This window comes from Epinephelus moara, chromosome 11 (genome assembly GCF_006386435.1).
Source record: "Epinephelus moara isolate mb chromosome 11, YSFRI_EMoa_1.0, whole genome shotgun sequence".
NCBI lineage: Eukaryota > Metazoa > Chordata > Actinopteri > Perciformes > Serranidae > Epinephelus > Epinephelus moara.
Genome location: NC_065516.1, coordinates 26,397,758 through 26,415,943, shown reverse-complemented (window position 1 = coordinate 26,415,943; position 18,186 = coordinate 26,397,758). Strand labels below are relative to the sequence as shown.

The 18,186-nt window shown below is 39.9% G+C and overlaps 2 protein-coding genes across 2 annotated transcripts; one reads left to right on the top strand and one right to left on the bottom strand.

Annotated features, from left to right (window-relative positions):
- The first annotated feature begins 4,091 nt into the window (after positions 1-4,091).
- nanog (nanog homeobox) lies at positions 4,092-7,319 on the top strand. Its single transcript, XM_050056777.1, has 4 exons — positions 4,092-4,665; positions 5,406-5,773; positions 5,866-6,006; positions 6,410-7,319. The coding sequence occupies exons 1-4, from the start codon at positions 4,260-4,262 to the stop codon at positions 6,779-6,781; spliced, it is 1,287 nt and encodes a 428-aa protein (XP_049912734.1). The 5' UTR covers positions 4,092-4,259; the 3' UTR covers positions 6,782-7,319.
- A 402-nt stretch (positions 7,320-7,721) lies between these two features.
- tm9sf1 (transmembrane 9 superfamily member 1) lies at positions 7,722-18,138 on the bottom strand. Its single transcript, XM_050056428.1, has 9 exons — positions 17,660-18,138; positions 15,813-16,024; positions 14,878-15,009; positions 13,755-13,877; positions 13,182-13,540; positions 11,823-11,977; positions 11,362-11,547; positions 9,388-9,661; positions 7,722-8,887 (listed from the first exon to the last, which is right to left on the bottom strand). Exons 2-9 carry the CDS (start codon positions 16,017-16,019, stop codon positions 8,494-8,496), a joined length of 1,830 nt encoding a protein of 609 aa, XP_049912385.1. The 5' UTR covers positions 16,020-16,024; positions 17,660-18,138; the 3' UTR covers positions 7,722-8,493.
- Between the last annotated feature and the right edge of the window lie 48 nt (positions 18,139-18,186).

Below are 18,186 nucleotides of genomic sequence, written 5' to 3'. Positions count from 1 at the left end.
ATGCCCCTTGCCAAGTCTGGGGGGATTAGACTCACAAATCAGTCTTTAGACGCTTAGAAGGCGGAGATCTCTGATTGTCTGGTGGCAAGACTAGGGGGGGATTTGATTTATTCATTTTGAACATTTAAAAAAATGTAAATAGGAAAATAGTGTAAAAAACAACATGCAAAACAGAGACAAACAATAAATCACAAACAAACTTAGAATGAGAAACATAAATTGCCATTTCATGTCCTAAAAGAAGTAAGAAGAAGCAACATGCCCCCAATCCCAAACTATACTAATCCATCACTGATCATACAATTACATAAATGCACTCTGCTCACCATCGATCAACCACACATTTACACCACTGCACCTCTTAATACCTGATAACCACTATTACCCCATGTATAAAACAAATACAAAAACCATTGCTCTACAATGTATTCCCTCTTTTATATATACAACCTATATTTAATCAGGTAATCTCATTAAGATCAAAATCTCTTTTGCAAGAGAGACCTGAGTGCAGGAGACAGAAAGAAGAACAAACCTAGTCAGACAATACACAATGACATATTGTGTCAAAGACAATCAGACAACACTAAAGCGATTTGAAGGTGAAAGTTTATATTATCTCATTTGGTCCATAGATGTTTAACTGGTTTGAGATCTCATGACTGGAAAGACTGCATTTCATTTATGTCAGTAAATGGTTAGGTGTGTATGAAAATTACATTTCATACACATTTTTCATACACACCTAACCATTTACTGAGACCTGTTGCACATAAGCATCTGCATTTAATATATTTCTCCAGTCTTTTATTCAGGTTTTTTTTCTTTAATTTGTCCCCCATCTGAAGCTAAAACTGAAGCAGTCTAATACAACAGCTCTACAATAAATCCTACCTTCATGAGTAATATAGTTCAGTTTATATGGAAACTGTTTTTAGAGACATGTTGATTAAACTGTATGGTCATTTTGGAGGATGTAGGTTGTGGACTGGAAGATACCATTTGTTCATCAAAAAATATGGTGTAAATATTAGTGCACAACTTTTACTTAAAATCGAATATTGTTCTATTGTGGTATTACTACTTTCAGGTAAAGGACCTGGATAGTTCCTCCACCAATGACTTCAAAAACCCAAATACAGATTAAACTACTGAGAAGGATTGCATGATCAGTGCCTTGTGGTTGCAGTTAGGAGAAGGCCACATGGGAGATCATTTGCACACTTTTCAAACAACAAAAGAGCTCGTCATGGTCTTGCACTTCACACCCAAAACACCCATCGGTGAAAACACAACATCAGTGACCAATCTGCACTACACAAGAAAGGAACACTGAAGAAGTAACCGTCCAACTTGTAACTTGAGAACAACAAGAAATCTAAATCTGCATCTCCTTTTTATACTGAAAAAAAAAATAAATTAAATGATCATGTTGAAATGTACAGATATTTTAACTTGGAAATCCTTTTTCATAATAACAGTGCCTCACAAAAACACTAAAAAAACACAATACAGTGCAGCATGCCTGGTCATCAAAGGCCAATCTGTTCTCCTCTCACCACATACCAATGCTAATGAATTGCACACCTGTGCACCCACCCCCTATACACACCTAAACCATTAACCCCCTTCCTGTATGTCTTGGCTTACACAAGATCAGACGAACACACCCTGTCCAGGTAGAGATCAGTAGAAATGCTAATGTGGCCATTAGGCTTACAGTTCTCACATAATTTCATCACTAACTGAATCATTATAAGGACAATACAGCCAATGACTGGGAACACAAACAACCATTTGGATGGTAACATGAAGGCTAATCTAAATCATCTTTGTGAATGGGATTGCAAATGGAGGGAAAGGCAGTTTGCATCAACATGTCTAACCCACTGTACAGGAGGGGGGTGTTGGGATTTGAGGATAAAATCTCTGTCTTTGAACACTTTTGTTCAAAATGCAGTTAAATTAGATACTTCATATAAAGGCTATGTTTTAAATCTTGTTTAAGGATAAATATATTACTCCTCCTTACAGCACTTTCAAAGTAAATGTTCTGTCAAATACCTCTTACTTAGCTGCTCCACAGCCTTAGATTTTTATTTGTATTAAACCATAATTAACAATAACGCTGACTAAGAAGAATAAGTGTACATAAACTATTTATGCCTGGGACCCAGATGCTAAATTTAGACTATTGATCTGGGACTGAAGCTCATAAAAACATTATTAATTATGCCATTGGGGGAGTCAACAGACTCATGTACATGGTTTAAAAAGCACTGAAACTTATGTGCTGACAGGGCAGCATGCAGAGGTTATTTACTACTTGGATAGCCCATTTTGTTGCTAAATAGTGTTATGTATGATAAGTATTTGGTACACAACAGCAAGTCCCTGCTTAGATAAATCTCTTGCGGCACAATTTACTGAGGCAGGGAAACTTGTTTTGTAAGCCTACGCTCAAGACACCATAAAAATATCATGCTGCATACTGCCATTTCCTTATTGAAGATACAAAAGATGCTACTGATAGCTAAAGGTGTGCTCCTTAAACAAACACCACAAGTCTCTTGATTGAGCACACAGTTGGATGGTTTCCGACATGAGGTCATAGTGAGTTAATCTGATTAAACACAAATTATGATTTATAATACTAAATATTATATAATAATTCATGTAAGCACATTATCAGCTAAAATGATTAAAGTGGTAAAAAACAACTACACACAAACGCTCTTCAGCACACTCTTCAAGATTAGTTAATGAAACAAGATCCACCTTAAGGTCCTTATCATGAAAGCTGATATACTGTTATATTATCAAACAAAATTACATTTGATGAAATGTTCACAAACTATTTGTAAATCAGTTATTCAAATCCACTTAAACTCATGTGTAACACTGGTGAACATAATGCTTTATCTTATCTGTGATTTTAGACATCACTCACTGAAAGAAAGATAAAGCAATTCTACATATTTAGTGCATCTATGTATAAACAGATTTTTACTGGTAGGGCTAATTATTAGTGTTAAAAAGTGGGGTACTTCAAAATTGATTTATATTTCGTAACTCTCCTTTCTTTACTTTTATCTTTTTTTGTTTAATTTACAGCCAAAAGGCACATCATATGATAATTGAATAGAGATTATTGTAATAATATCACTGAGTGAACTGCAAGACATAAATAAATAATAATGAAAGACAACAAAAATGATTTAAAAAAGAACAAAATACAAGTGGTTTTTCAGGAATTAAGGCACACAGATATTCATAAAGGCATAGGGCCATTCCACTTTTACAGCATTTTACTTTTTCTCATTTAGAAATGCAGGAAATATTAGGCTAGTTCAGAAAAAATAAATAAAAACTACATTTGTGAATAAAATATTTTGCCAAAATAATTAAATTGTTAATCCCAAACTCTGCTCTCTTGTCCTCCAGTTGGACACCAACCTTTAAATTTTTATGATTTATAATCATAATATTTTGATCATAATATATAAACCAATATTGAAAAAAAGTCCCAAAATGCCCTAGTTAAATTACAATAGAAGAAAAGCTGTTCTAAGGTTTCAATGTGTGAGTTACATTAAGTACAGATATTCGAATCTAAATTAAACCTTTGGTGTGAGAAGTCATTACATGTGGAAAATCTTATTCATCATTCATATATTTATATTGTGAACTTAAGCCTTGAGTGGAATTAGAAAAGAGAGGTATATTCATAGTCATATTACTGCTGTATTCTCGCAACATATGTCTCCACTTAAAGGGTGATGGGAAGCAAATTGAGGTGATGAAATTCTGTAATAATTTATAATTGCATTTTTTTATCCAATAAACTACATGGATCTATCAGTAATGAAGGTTTCTGTGGAATAACCACAGAATAAATCTGCATACCTGTAATTACTTGAAATCATTGCATTTTTATTTTTATCTCCAAACCACAAAAAGCAGAGGACTTACCTAGGGGGCCAATGAAATGGCGCTACAGCTGACGATGAGGGGTTAATCACAGAGATTGGCTCAAATCAAAACACCCACCTTCATCCCTGCCCACACCCACACAGGTCTTTAAATACAGCCCGTGGACAACTACGCGCGCCGCGAAGTTTTTTTTTTTAGGGTTATTGGTCCCGCTTGTTTTAACTCGGTCCTTGCTTTGTCGATTGTTAAGAATTTTTAACACAGATCACTCGAGCCTTCTTTTCTATTTTGTGTTCATTTGTGCGACAAACAACGCCGTCAGAGACATGGCAGACTGGAAGACGCAGATAAGCTACAACTACAACGCCTCTTACCATGCCTACGCTTACGGCCTCGTGTACCCACCCGGAGCAGAGCAAAACCACGGGAGCCTGACCAGCTGGGGCGAAGATCAAGCCCAGGATTTGAGCAACTACAATGCCGGGATGGCACAGGCCTACTACGCCACCACCGACAAGACTCATGAGGAGTCTCCGCCTGGCAGTCCGGACGGGCATGCCGTGAACATCCACGGTCACTTCCAAGGCCCCAGTGTTGTCCACCTCGGTGACAGCCCGGCAGGCCGTTTGCTCTTGGCCGGAGCTCCGCGGGTTGCTTACAATGTAGGAGCACATGAGGTCAGGCGGGTCCGGAGCGATTCGACCAGTGACTCGGAGGCACACACCTCACCAGGTATGTAGCTAGCTAACGGAGCTCTGACCTCAGATAGCATTTAAGCTAACTTAGCTAACAGAGTCGGTTATGTTAGACCTCTGCGACGCAGCGGGAACTTAAAATATCACGTACACATTTTTTAACTTGCATGTTTTTTGCTTACATCTCCTTGTGGGTAGCTTAACGCGACGATTTCTTCGGCCAAAATCAACCAAGAAGTCCGATTTGGTTCCATGGTGATTTTAGTTCCCTAAATATCCCGCCACTGATTTCACTCAGTATCCCGGAAAAGCAAAGTGGCGACATCTCGCGACAGAATGCGAGAATATCGAAACCATTCAAGAATATTATATGAAATTTACAATACAATATTACATTTACAATATTATATTTACTATGACTGTTTTTATTGGGTTTATTATTAGACAAAATGTTCTCTATTGCACTTGAAACACCCCATGCTCTGCTTTGGTAGAGCGGGTCGTCCACTACATCAGTGGTTCGATCCCCGGCTCCCCCAGTCTGCCTGTCGTAGTGTCCTTGAGCAAGATACTGGGCCCCAAATTGCGTGAGTAGCAGGTGGCATCTTGTATGGTAGTCTTGGACACCAGTGTGTGAATGTGTATATGAATGAGACCCATAGTGTAAAAGGTGCCTTGAGTGGTTAGATGATTAGAAAGGCCCCATACAAGTGCAGCTCCATTTACCATTTTGACCCTGTAGCTCACACTGGCCACCTTTTGTTCCTTCTCACTTAGATTCATGGAGTTCTGGCAGCAGCAAAGAAGGAGGTCTCCCACGGGCAGACCCCACCACCTGGGCAAATAAAGATCTTGATGATGAGGCATGCAGCAGGAGCCCGGATGCCAGTGAGGATGTTCCCAACACTCTCATGGAGGAGCCAAAGATCTTTACTGTCAGTGGGGACGAGGGCACTAACATCTCTGCACCCTTAACTGCTCCAAAGAAGCCAAGCACTACTTCTGCTGCCCCTAAAGGAAAAGTTCGGTCAGCCTTCTCAGAGAGTCAAATGAATGCTCTTGTCCAGCGCTTCAGTGTGAAGAGGTACCTCACCCCAAATGAAATGAGGAACCTGGCAGACCTGACTGGACTGACCTACAAACAGGTGAGGGGCTTAGGAAGGTTGTTTAATCACAAGCACAACATTTTTTTTGTGCACTCTCTGATCAGCTGGGATCTCCTTCATCTTACCTTCAGGTTAAGACTTGGTTTCAGAACCGAAGGATGAAACTAAGGAGGCATCAGAAAGACACCAGCTGGGTGTCTGAGCGCTACGGCAACAACAAAGGAAGCCCAATTGGGCCCATGTACACAAACATTACCTCACATATCCCTCCTGTAAGTAGCTCCCATTATTTGAATTATATAGCACAATTTGTCAGTGCAAATAATATTGTCTCAGTTCCACCATATTATTTTGGGATTTTTTCATAATTAGCGCTTCACTGTATTTTTAAGAATATATATCTCTTGATACTACGTATGTGAAGCGTAAAGGCAAATAAAGCTGAGAGGCTCATAAAATGGGACCAAACCACTGTCCTGCCCAGGTTTCCTGTTAAATTATAACAGAGAAACAGCAGCTTGGACATAGAACAATTTGTCCATAATGGAGGCCTAACCATAGTCTGGTTATGTCCTTAAAGGCGAGACAAAACACGTAAAAATGATATACTGTAACATGGACCATAAATTTGATATTTATTTATTTGGATACTAATACTGCCTGTTTGTCTTTCAGTATCAAGGAGAAGCCCTGACTCAGCTCAAGGGGCATTACAACCAGCACATGATGGGGACAGCCTTCAAGAAGACCCCACAGAACCTGGCCTTCTACCTGGCTGCCATGGGCTCTGCTGGTGGACCTGCTGGCTACTCTCCCTGGTCCCCTGGCTCATCCCAGACTGGAGCTCCCTCCAGGCCCCAGGCAGCTGGCTGGTCTATGCCCTCAGGTGTGAGCCACTATGATTACGACCCCAATGCATTCAGCCCAGTCGGTGCTGCCTCTGTGAATAACATCGGGCAGGGCACAAGCTTTGATAACAAAGATGGGGATCCTGTCAACGGCCGCACCTCTTTGAACGCAGCCATTGTACACAATGTCAATCAGTAGTCAATGTTGGAAGTGCTAAACTTTTCATGAAAAGTTACCTGAACCGCCTTGTTAATATTCTTCCCGGTTGTGGTTTGAAATGAATTGAGGTGGTTGTTGAGTGGCCGGGTGTACATATACCTTGTTCATACTCCTGTTCAAAAGTTTTATTTTTTTATCATGAAGCGTTATTTTTATATGCAACTTTATGTATGTTGATGTGATCTTTGCGCTTAGTGATCTGAGATGGGTCCAAATTGGGCACATTCTTCAGATTACATTGTTTTTTGGAACTGTTTTAAGGCAAAGTACTGATGCAGATGTGATGACAACAAATTTCACTTTTTCTATAAATACAGGTTCACTCTGGCAACTCTTGTTTTGGTGTTTTTTGTTTAGTTCTGTGGAACATATTTACATATTGTCTGTAATTTGTGAAAATGGCGTGACTGATGAGGTTGTGGCTAAACAAAACAAAACAAAAAATGTTCATATGCGAGCAATCAAGACTAGTGGATAGTCTGTCAAATTTGAAATAAACCTGCACAAAAGTTCAAAAGGGTACTAGAACTACATCATTTTTGGTTCACATAATTTAGGCTAGTGTTAAAAGGAACAACTACCAACTACTGTGGCTGACATGAACATGCTATGTGCCCTATCTAAAGCCACTGTTCTGGGCTACTGTAAAAACATGGTGGTGCAAAGCAGCACACAGTGAGCGAGGTCCGGCTCCCTATGCAGATATAAACGCTTCATTCTAAGGTAATGCAAACACTGTTTCTTAATTTCAGGCATTACACACTAAAGAAAACATACTTCTTATATTCCATTTCTGCCATAATATTGCCTTGAATTCTGCGCACTAGCACTTAACATAGGCTGTACAAGCCGTGCAGTACAAAGACACTTCACAGAATCAAAGGAAAAATGGGAAGTCCTAGGTAAAAATCACCCAAAGTTGTTTGCTGGTAATGTTGTATTAAAAGCATTTTATTGAAAAGACTATATTTACATCAGAACCAAAATCTGTCAATGGTGATCACAGAATACAATAATATTGCTCCCATCACCAACACCTTGCAACAGCTCTTCAATCTACAATGCATCACTCCTCTTACCCACTGCAGGGCCATGTGGAGCTTGACAGGGCCAGTGCAAACATAATTTATCTATTATATCCGAATAGGCCACCACAATTGAATGTGTGGGGGAGTATAATTGCAAGTAATAACACCTGCAATGCTGCATAATTGAAACTACAGTATGAGTCAGCTGTCTTGGTGGGTAACTGGGGTAATGCGGAAAATAAGACCAGATCCTGCCAAACCTTGATGGACCATGAAGTAGGTACCTGAGCAGATGATGCCACACTACATCATACAATGATTAAACCCACCCACTCACTCAATTACCATACATTTTACCCATTCACTCCTGATAGGACAAAATTATCCCTTTGTAATGAAATTTCCCATTTCATCCTTAAATACATGATCTAACCATCCAACCAAGTGACCAATCATCCCTTATTACAACAATGACAGCTCTAATTCAATCATTAACCCCTGTCAAAGTAAGTTAAAGGCCCCTGTTTCTCCTCCCACACTGGAGGCGTGTGTTTGTGTGTGTTGTGTATGACTGAAAGCAAGAGAGGAGAATGAGGATTGTCCATGTGTGCTATGAGGAAATGTTTGTTTATATCTGTGTGTCTGTGAATGCACATTTCTTGTCTAGTCCATCTTGAGGCTACGGTAGATGTAGCGAATAAATGCCAGTGAGGCCCAGAACGACACGCTGCCCAGCATCAGTGAAAAGACCATCGCTGTGAGCAGAGAGTAACCGAAGAATTCGGTGCTCTGCACCAGGCCGCTCATAGAGGACCGGTTCCGGTAATAGAAAACAGAGTAGACGAAGATGAAGAGGCCTGTGGAGCCGGTGCTCAAGACGCTCCGCCACCACCACCGGTAGTCTTCGCCAGACAGCAGGAAGTAGGTGAGTGCAACAGAAATGCATGCACCCACTGAGAGGAGGATGGCAAAGACGCATAGCAGGATGCCGTAGAGGGTGTAGTGCTCTCTGCCCCAAACTGTGGCAAAGATGTAGTACAGCTCCACTGAGATGGCACTGAAAGAGATGATGGAAAGAGGAATTAATATGAAGAAAATGAAATTCAACAGGCTCTATATTTTTTCCTTAGAACAGTAATCAATAATTCTGACTGATCTTTCAAGATGACAAAGCTAAAACTTTAAGTGCAAACATTTGCAGGTAGTCGATTTCACTCATCATCCAAACCATTCTGGACCTGAACAATAAAACATCATACAAACGCTGAATAACAGAACAACAATAAGTGCAGACATACATGACAAAGCGTACCTTAATGGCAATTTCATTCTCTGACAACTCATTTTCCTACATTTCAATTCTTGACATAAAAAAGACTCATGGGATATATTCATTTCCACCAAACATCAAATATATAAAAAACTAAAATAAGCTTTAGTATTCGTCATATATGTTTTATATATTCACTTCCCTGCTTTATGTCTATTAAGAAGAGGGGCTTTTTAAAATTATCCTTTAATAGAAGCACCTCTTCCCCACACATGAAGATACCTCACCTGAATGGCAGGAAGCCACCGATAGCCATGTGTACAGCCGTGTGTTTGTACCAGGGCTGTGTGGGTATCTGCCGTGCGATGTTGCGAGTGCGGCACGGCGCCTGGAAGCTGCCGGCGCGGTTCTTCCCCACAATGCCGCCAATGACGGTGAGTGGGAAGCCCACCAGCACCCAGGCACCCAGAATGAGGAGCACGGTGGTGGCAGGCAGAGCCTGAGTGGAGCCGCTCCACCAGTGAATCGAGTTCACAACACTCCATGTCAGGAACAGAGGAGCTGTTGGAATGAATAACAAATTGAATAAAGGACAGGGATTGTTTTTAATCATTCTAGATAATTCTTTGAGAGCAGTCCTGAAAACAAACCACTGTAGAATTTTTTTCACCATTAAAGAACTGACATAGCTACTTGATTACTTAATAGGAGCGAGAGGCTTTATGTGCCTAAGGGCAACGTATTCCTGCAAAGTGTGAATGCTGTGAATATATTATACATAAATTAAATTACTAACTGAGTAGCAAAGCACTGTCACATTGTGCTGAACATTAATGGACGCTGCCATAATACACTAGAGGTGCCCCTACCTATTCAGCTTTTTTCTTTAGAAGTAAAACTATAAAAAACAATAAAAGCTCGAAGAGCTACAAGGCCTGAGTGAAATAATTCCTTTTTATCTCCTAAATGTTGAAGTAAAAGCTCAAAGCAAAAGTCTATATGAACCACAATAGTACAGACGCCAGTATATATACTGACAGTTTTTATTCTGCAGATGCTTTTTGCACCCAGGTGTCTGTTGCCAACAATATTTGCTTCTGGGGTGAAATAGTCAATGTGGCTATTTACACCCGAGTGTATATTCCTGGGTGTCCTAGCAACGGCAACAAAATGTTACGTTAACACGGACTTCCAGCTATTGTGCGGAAGTTTATGTACACAGTGTGCTTTCACCAGCTTTACACATCCTAAAAACTAAAAATAAGAAATCAACTAAGTCTAAAAATGATAAAGCAACACTGACTCACACTGGACTCAAACTTCAGTCTGCTGTGTGAAATTCCGGTGCTAACCCACTCACCTACCCAGTCTTACAATCTCTATGGACTGTGTCTCTCTTTTTATAACATCACCTGACTTTCTGGCAGGACATTTCTGAGATTTTTCTCGCAAATTTACCAATTTAATCTCAGAGAATATCCAAGATTGGCCAGAGTTAGCCCTAACCTTGACCCCTGCACCTTAATCCTGAACGCTTCCAACCATGACGTCAACACTATGAGTACTAGCCAATCAAAGCAATGACAGTTTTAAAGCATAAAAATAAAAATGCTGAGAGGAAACATGGCCGAGTGGTGATGAGAAACAGGAGGACATACAGAGGAAACTAAGAAAGGATGAAGAGAGACTGGATTTTTAAAATGTTCATTAATGTACATTGTCCCTCTACAACAAATAAAGACAAATGAAATGAAATAAAAACTCCAAGCTAAAAACAGAGAGGAGATTATTTGAATCCATGACAGATAGGTCTGTCATGATAATTACGTTATCGACTTATTGAGGTCAGCAAAAAATTGCCCTTGTGTTTATATGTGTTTGATTACATAAAAATGATGCCAAAATAAACAGAAGGGTTTTACAGGCCATTTTAAGACTTTGATGCAGACACACATATATATTTATGTTTTATGTATTTAGGATATTATTTTTTCACATTCTAATTCCAATGTCTGAATATTAGTTCCCTCTTTTTATTATCATTATATTAGTGACATAAAATGCTCTTAAAACGACAATAATATCATTAATTTAATTCAAATTAAGTTTTTCATAAACTGTGAACAAACTAATAATAAGTGAATGAATGTGACTTTTTGAGAACATGTTCCAGGCTTTAGCACATGTTCAACTGAACTTTTTTTGCTCTGCTCTGACAACAAAAGTGCGAAGTGATCCCAAATCCTTCTTATCAGACTCACCGGAGAAGAGCGACGAGGTGAGGATGATGTTCCACACCCAGCGCTGGCCGTTGATTTGTGTGTAAAAGCTGCATGACACGTAGCCTGACACGCAGCTGGTCAGAGCGTACAGGACGATAGCTGCAGAGTTGATGGCACCATGGCGGTGCACATTGAACATTCCCATCAATGCCATGAAGATGATTCCTATTGCAAAAGGGGGACATTAGAGTGATCAGACTTCTGCACCTGAGATCCCTACATATGACCTGCATGTATATGCCATTATCACGTTTCTAGTCGTTACGTGACTCTACTGGTCAGTACAAAGACTGTTGCTATGGGTCAGTGCTAGTCAGACTTACTGTTCAGTTTTCAAACAGAACAATGACTGTTTCTGTAACAGATCAACATGTGTGTTTTTGTCCACGTCTAGCCGTGTTTGTTGCTGTGTTCAAGTGTATTTGAGAATGAATGATCACCTGTGGCAAGGGTAAGAAACTGAGCCCCCACTCCCAGCACGGCACACAGCAGGCTCTTATAAGGGGGAAACCTGAAGACATCAGTGTGTATGATCTTCCAGCCGTTGTCTCCCTGGTCAAGATCATCACACCCACCCTCCTCCTCCACATTGTACCTGCAGGTGAAGGGAAAAATGCTTTCACCCTAGATGTTATCATACACCTGACGAGCAGGAGTTATATACAAGTTTCACAAGGTAAACTGTGCACAGTGAAAAAATAACCATCCAAAAACATCTCAAATTCAATTTATGTCTTAAAGGATAAACAAGATACTGCATGTAAACTTATATTGCCTTAAAGTGGCAACCTCCAGGGCTGAAAAAAGAAGCCAACATGCAAGAGCCAAAAACTGCAGTCCCTCAAATGGCCACTTGAGGCTGGTAAGTAAGTAAGATCCATCCCTCATTTCTCCACAGCTCCACCCTCTTATCCAAATATGGTCACTTTTAGCTTTAAAAATCCAAGATGCAGACAACCAGAATGCCAAAATCAAGGCTTAAAAACACAATCGACAATCCAATGGGTGACGTCACAGTGGCGATTACCTAACACTATTTCAGAAGGAACATCTACTGTATGCGAGAAGTAGATGTCAGAGGGAAATACCAACTTATCTCTGCAGGTATATCAGATCTAAAATACACATTACCTGCACTCAGACGCACAGTATTGCAGCCAACAAAAAATAGGGAAGCTTTAAAAGCTAAAACGTTTTGGTTTAAAGCCAAACTATTTGAGACATTTTAAATGGAAGTTCACATAGAAATAGTAACATTTACTAACTGATCACAGCAAGTATAAATCGACAATACAAATATAGCTGCAACTACTGACAATTATCATTGACCAATGTCTTTAATACCTATTGATTATGTGATGATGATGATGATGATGATGATGTTGATGTCTATATAATGTCAAATAATTGTTAGAAAAGCCTTTACAACTTTCCAGACACCAAGTTGACATCTTCAAACTGCCTGTTTTGTTGGACAAATAGTAAATAACCCAAAGATAGTTGAATTATAACGATATAAGGTGGGAAAAGCAGCATATGGTCATGTCAGAAGCTGAAACTAACAAATATTTGGCTACTTTTTTCTTTATAAAAGGACTTTATGATCATCAAAATTACAGTAAATAAACTTTCTGTTGGTAGGTTATTACAATGTAAACTTCTAATAACTATTTCTACGATATCTATATAGCCTCTACAGCCTTTAAGATTTTTTATTACCTGAAAATGAAACATATGAAACATATAGTTTCCCAGTCACTGGCTCAGCAATAACCACTTTAGCTCCTTAGCTGACTAACCTGGCAAAGTCATTCTTAAGGACCCGCATGAGGATGATGATGACGAAGCCCAGCAGCAGCACCACCAGCACCAGTGAGTTAATGATGGAGAGCCAGTGGATCTCCAGTGTTTTGGGGAAGAACGAGTAGTCTCTGAGGCGCTCGGCTCTCCGGGAGTGAGGCAGGGGAGACTCGAACCAGCGCACACTGTAGGTGTGGGTGACGGTCAAGCTGCCTCCACCCACCCCGACTCCGCCCACTGCTGAACCCGCTCCCTCCTCCAGGGGAACAGGTTTGACGTCTTTTACTGAGACATTGGCGAAAATTACTGAGTCGCCGTTGTACTCAATGTTGAAGTCTAGGTGAGTCCACAAACCCACCTGTTGGAGGTGAGAGAAGACAGCAGGGAGAGAAACAAAGAACAAAAGAAAGATGAAAAAAAGAAAGAGGATGAAAAAGTGAGAGACAAGAAAAATGAAAGAGATTGTGGTTCCGCTGAAACAGGAAGTTTGCATAGAGACAAAACCGCACACAGTCTTTATGCCTATCTTTGTCTCCCTGACAGAACCTGACCACACATCTCAGAAGGTTTACCTTGTGGCTGTGAGGCAGGAAGCCGCTCTCTTCTATGTATCCTACAAACCCCCAGATTGGAATATCATCCAGGACAAATTCAAAGTAGAACAGCTCCTCGATGGCCTCACGAAGCTGGTCCACCTGACACACACAAAATTCACCATCAAATTCAGTGTGTTTTAAGGGATATTTTGCCTTTATGCAACCAACTTTTTATCAAAATTATGTAAGCCGTATGTAAATGAACTGTGTTAAACTTCTCTCAATCTAACCAGTGCCTAGACATCCCTCTAAATGTATTCAGAAACATGTTTCAGCTTACTGTTTCACTGAAATACAAGAACTTTTGTTGCCAGCTGGGTGCCATTGTGTCAAACGAATAAGTTTGCATTACGTCACCTACCAGCAGGAGCGTTTATTGGTCTGGTGTGGTGCTGTGCATTCTGTGTAGGTTTCCTATCTCTTGAGCAAAAGCGAATGCCACAGTCCTTCTGTTTTCTCTGATCATATGGCATCAATTTCAAAAGTATTTGCATCTGTCTACAGCCTGGTTTCATGAAAAGACCAGCTTTCCATCAGTAAAATACTACAGCATGTTGACTGTATCATCACAATAGACTTGCATATTCGAGAGAATCATTTACTTGATAAAATGTTAAGCAATGGTAATCATATCTATATCTATACTTCTATCTGTCAATAGAGTGAAATCGGCCATTCAGTCTGTCTCTTTATTATATTTTGCTTCTTTTTGCTGCATGCTTGTTGTATTGCTTTGTGTTTTTATACTGCTTGCTTATTATATTGCTCCTTGTTTTCTACAATTTACTGATTATACTGATGTGTGTGTGTTTCTGTCTACTGATGTGTACTTATATATTGCTTTGTGTATTTTTCGACAGATGCTTCCTGGTTGCACTATCAAATTTTCCCCACTGTGGGACGAATAAAGTATTATCTTATCTTATCTTATGTTATCTTTGTCTTGCAACATCTACCACCCAGTGACCAATCAATAACATACAGTAATTTCAATACAAAATCAAGCTGCTTTATAAATCATAAACTAAACCCACTACTGAAGCTGGTGGTATACAAAGTGTTAACGTTCAAACTGTCCTAGCCTTGTGTAAATAAATACCTGTTTCTCTGACAGAGTGAGCTTGCAAAGAGTTCTTTTCTCCATGTTCTCTTTGAATCTGATGTAATATAATGACTCTGCCATCCTGTCACCATCCAACACTTCTCCCAGTGTCAGGGACTTGTGATGCACCTGAAGAAGAAGTGTTACAATATTAGTAATAGAGTGTTAAAAAAAAAAAGCGCTACAAAGCATGAGCTGATCATACTTCAGTGAACAAGTGATTTCAAAATGACACATACAGCTTTGAGGTAGTTATGGAGAACAGACTAAGAACTAAAAACTCAGCTGGCTACAATCAAACTTTAGTTCTGCATGCTTGTTGTTGAAGCGCCATATTCCATAATGATGGATAAGTTGCAGCTACTGTAAATCTGGGTTGCACTGCTACCAACACAACTACACTTTCAATGATGACTTTTTTTCAAAGCAATGACTGATGACTTAAAACTTAAACAAAGGGAAACTCTCAAAGCAAGGCATACAGAGCAAATAGCTGGATAAAGAGCTAAACAGTACCTTGTGTCTCTGGGTATATTATTTAAAGTTTTACCCAATTTCAAATATACATTTGAACTTGTTTTTGTAGCAAAATATCACCTTATTTTTTCTTTCTGTATTCATTAAAATGTGTTGATAGATTCTGCAACAATCCAGCCCAGACCTCTTCATTGAACTCACAAAACAAAGTCTTCAATTAAATCCCTTTCACTAAGTCCCGCTTGCAAGGAAACCCATTTTATTGGACACTTTTTATAATCTTAAATGACAACATTTAAATGTCATGGACAGATGGAGATACAGTACCTTTCAGAAAAAAGCAATTTTACTATACTTACTCTAGTGTCAACATTTAGCACGACAAAATAATCTTTAGCTCCTTTGTGGATTTCAGCAGCCCATTAATGCACAGTGAAAACGGAACAAAGACTGACCTTCTCCGGTCTGCAAACAGGCAGGGTGTAATAGTGATATGTCTCCTGGGGGTTATGATAAGGGCCCACTTTGTTGACATAGAGAGTCACGTTGTCCCCCTGCTTGTAGCCCACTGCCCAGCCTGAGAACAAGCACAGGATCAAGACGCAGTGCAGGCCCATCGCCCTCTGGCAGCCACCTGGCAGGTGTCCTATTCCACACTGCATAACCCCTGTTGCAAAGATGGACAGTTCATCAGTTCATGAGGGACAGGTGTGATTTAAACTAACCTGTCTGTCCTGACACTCTCAGTACGCCTCTCATTTCAAGTCAAGAAATTAGGTCATGTTGATGCAACTTAGATCTGATATGTGATGATATACGTGTCAAGTGGAGGATTTTATGCAACGTCACTCCCACAGAGTTCAAACAAACACAGCAGAAAACTGAGAAACACTCAGACAGAACTGTGAGACACTGTGTAACCACCATGAGTTACAATGTCTTTCATCAGCTTTATCAGTCCAGGAGGGCTTTTTGACCAGAATTAAATGAGCTCTGTAAGTTTTTATCTGTCTGTGATGAGTTTGTTAGAGTATACACAAATTGACATTGCCCACAGATGCCATTGTACAGATCAGTTTTATTTTTTTTAATACTACAGGGGTCTCACTAGAATTCCTCGGTAGGCTGTTGCTTTCATATTTTGTAATCTGCATATCAAATTCGTATGCTACTTATTAACACCATATTTTGAAAGCGAAATGATGATGCTACAGTAGAGTATGACACTACAGTGCCATTGTTTCCTAAAGTAATGGCCCATTATATTATGTATTTAAAAGCAATACTTTAGCCATACAAATTTTGTCCTCAACCTCATAAAGCAAAGCAGGTGTCATCACTTTTGGAAGTAGTATATATTAAAAGGAATTTGAGAGGCTGATCCATAGTCAGCACTAATGCAGCACTACTGGTCAAATATCAAAGCGATGCAAAAAAATGTGAGTTGTCTGAATGTTGCAGTTTTAATGCAGTTTAAATTCAGATGGTAACAATTTCTATTCTGTGTTGTGCATCATCATGCTGGCCTTGGGTGTTTATGGTGAAGACAAGTTAAAATGCTCTGGTGACAGCAGATTCAAGCTTGAATGTGAGCAGCCCTGGAGAATAGTGTATGTGCTTCCTAAAGTTTTTTGCCACACTAAAATGTAGATTGAGCTGGTTTCTGAACAGCGTGACAAATAGAGTGGGAATGGTATATGTGTGCAATGCTTTCTGTTGAGATTCAGCAGAAAGGGGGAGTCTCAAGAAGCTTGTCAGTCTTCTGTGTCAAACTGTTTCCTGTCAGGCCTCTTCAGAGTAGCATCAGACCTGCAGGTGTTGACCTCCTGAACTTTATAGTGCCAAGACAGACATTAAAATATCTACTTAGGTGGGAATTTTACTAAGAACTCCGAAGTTTTTAGATAGGATGTTTCACAGAATTATATTAGGTGGACATAAAACAACAGCACAAACTGACGACTATAGCTAAAGCATGCACTCCCCTTTATAAACTCTGAGTAGTGACATCTGGCGAGTTAAGTAATAGCTAAACTGACCATTCCCCAATTTATTGCTCTAAGAGTAAGAGAAAGGCCAAGTATCAAACTACCACAAACCCAGGACACGTTCTGTTTGTTTAGCAGGTCTTCTGGAAAGAAACGTGACTATGATGACAGGCCTCACACATTCATGTAAAGCAAACAACTTATCTACATCAACACTAGTCTACTCCAAATTGGCACGTTGCATTTTCATTTTCAGCCACCACTCGCGAAAACAGCAAATTACTACATGCAGGAAATTACAAAATCTGCACTACCAGTCTCACTGTTGTGTCACTTCACTCCCAGTGCTGCAGCTCCAACAAAACCTGTCTGTCCGCTGGATTCCTCGGACTCCAGGCCCCGACAGTCTCCTCTCTGCTCCGGTATGCGCCGATGCTGGAGCTCAATGTGAAGATTTACAGCTAAACATCCTGGAAACCCTCGATGCAAAGTCCCAACGTTTCATAGATTCATTGCGATCATATCCGGGTACACCGAGTACTTTTATTGACACATGAGACAGAGTAGAAGAGGGGGTCCGACTCCACGTCACCTTAAAAAATAAAAATAACGACGACTCGGTTGAGTTTTCCGGAGTGGGCGGAGAAACAAAAACACACCTCCGTCGTTACCGGTTATTCGCAGCCGGTAAAATGTCACTCTCACGCGCCATTTGAATTTAACGCGGTTTGTTTTTGTGCTTTAACGCCACCGAAAAACAACATTTGCATCGTTTGAGACCGTACCCAAGCGACTCTATTATTTTAGCTGTATTGACCGGATTTCCTTCAACCGCAATGAA

Coding starts and splice junctions, on each gene's coding strand:
- tm9sf1 (XM_050056428.1), bottom strand. CDS start 16,019: ATGCAGTGTGGAATAGGACACCTGCCAGGTGGCTGCCAGAGGGCGATG. Junction 13,541..13,754: donor TCCTGCCTCACAGCCACAAG/GTAAACCTTCTG, acceptor CACCTCCAACAG/GTGGGTTTGTGGACTCACCT. Junction 9,662..11,361: donor CACCTCGTCGCTCTTCTCCG/GTGAGTCTGATA, acceptor TCATTCCAACAG/CTCCTCTGTTCCTGACATGG.
- nanog (XM_050056777.1), top strand. CDS start 4,260: ATGGCAGACTGGAAGACGCAGATAAGCTACAACTACAACGCCTCTTAC. Junction 4,666..5,405: donor GGAGGCACACACCTCACCAG/GTATGTAGCTAG, acceptor CTTCTCACTTAG/ATTCATGGAGTTCTGGCAGC. Junction 5,774..5,865: donor CTGGACTGACCTACAAACAG/GTGAGGGGCTTA, acceptor TCTTACCTTCAG/GTTAAGACTTGGTTTCAGAA.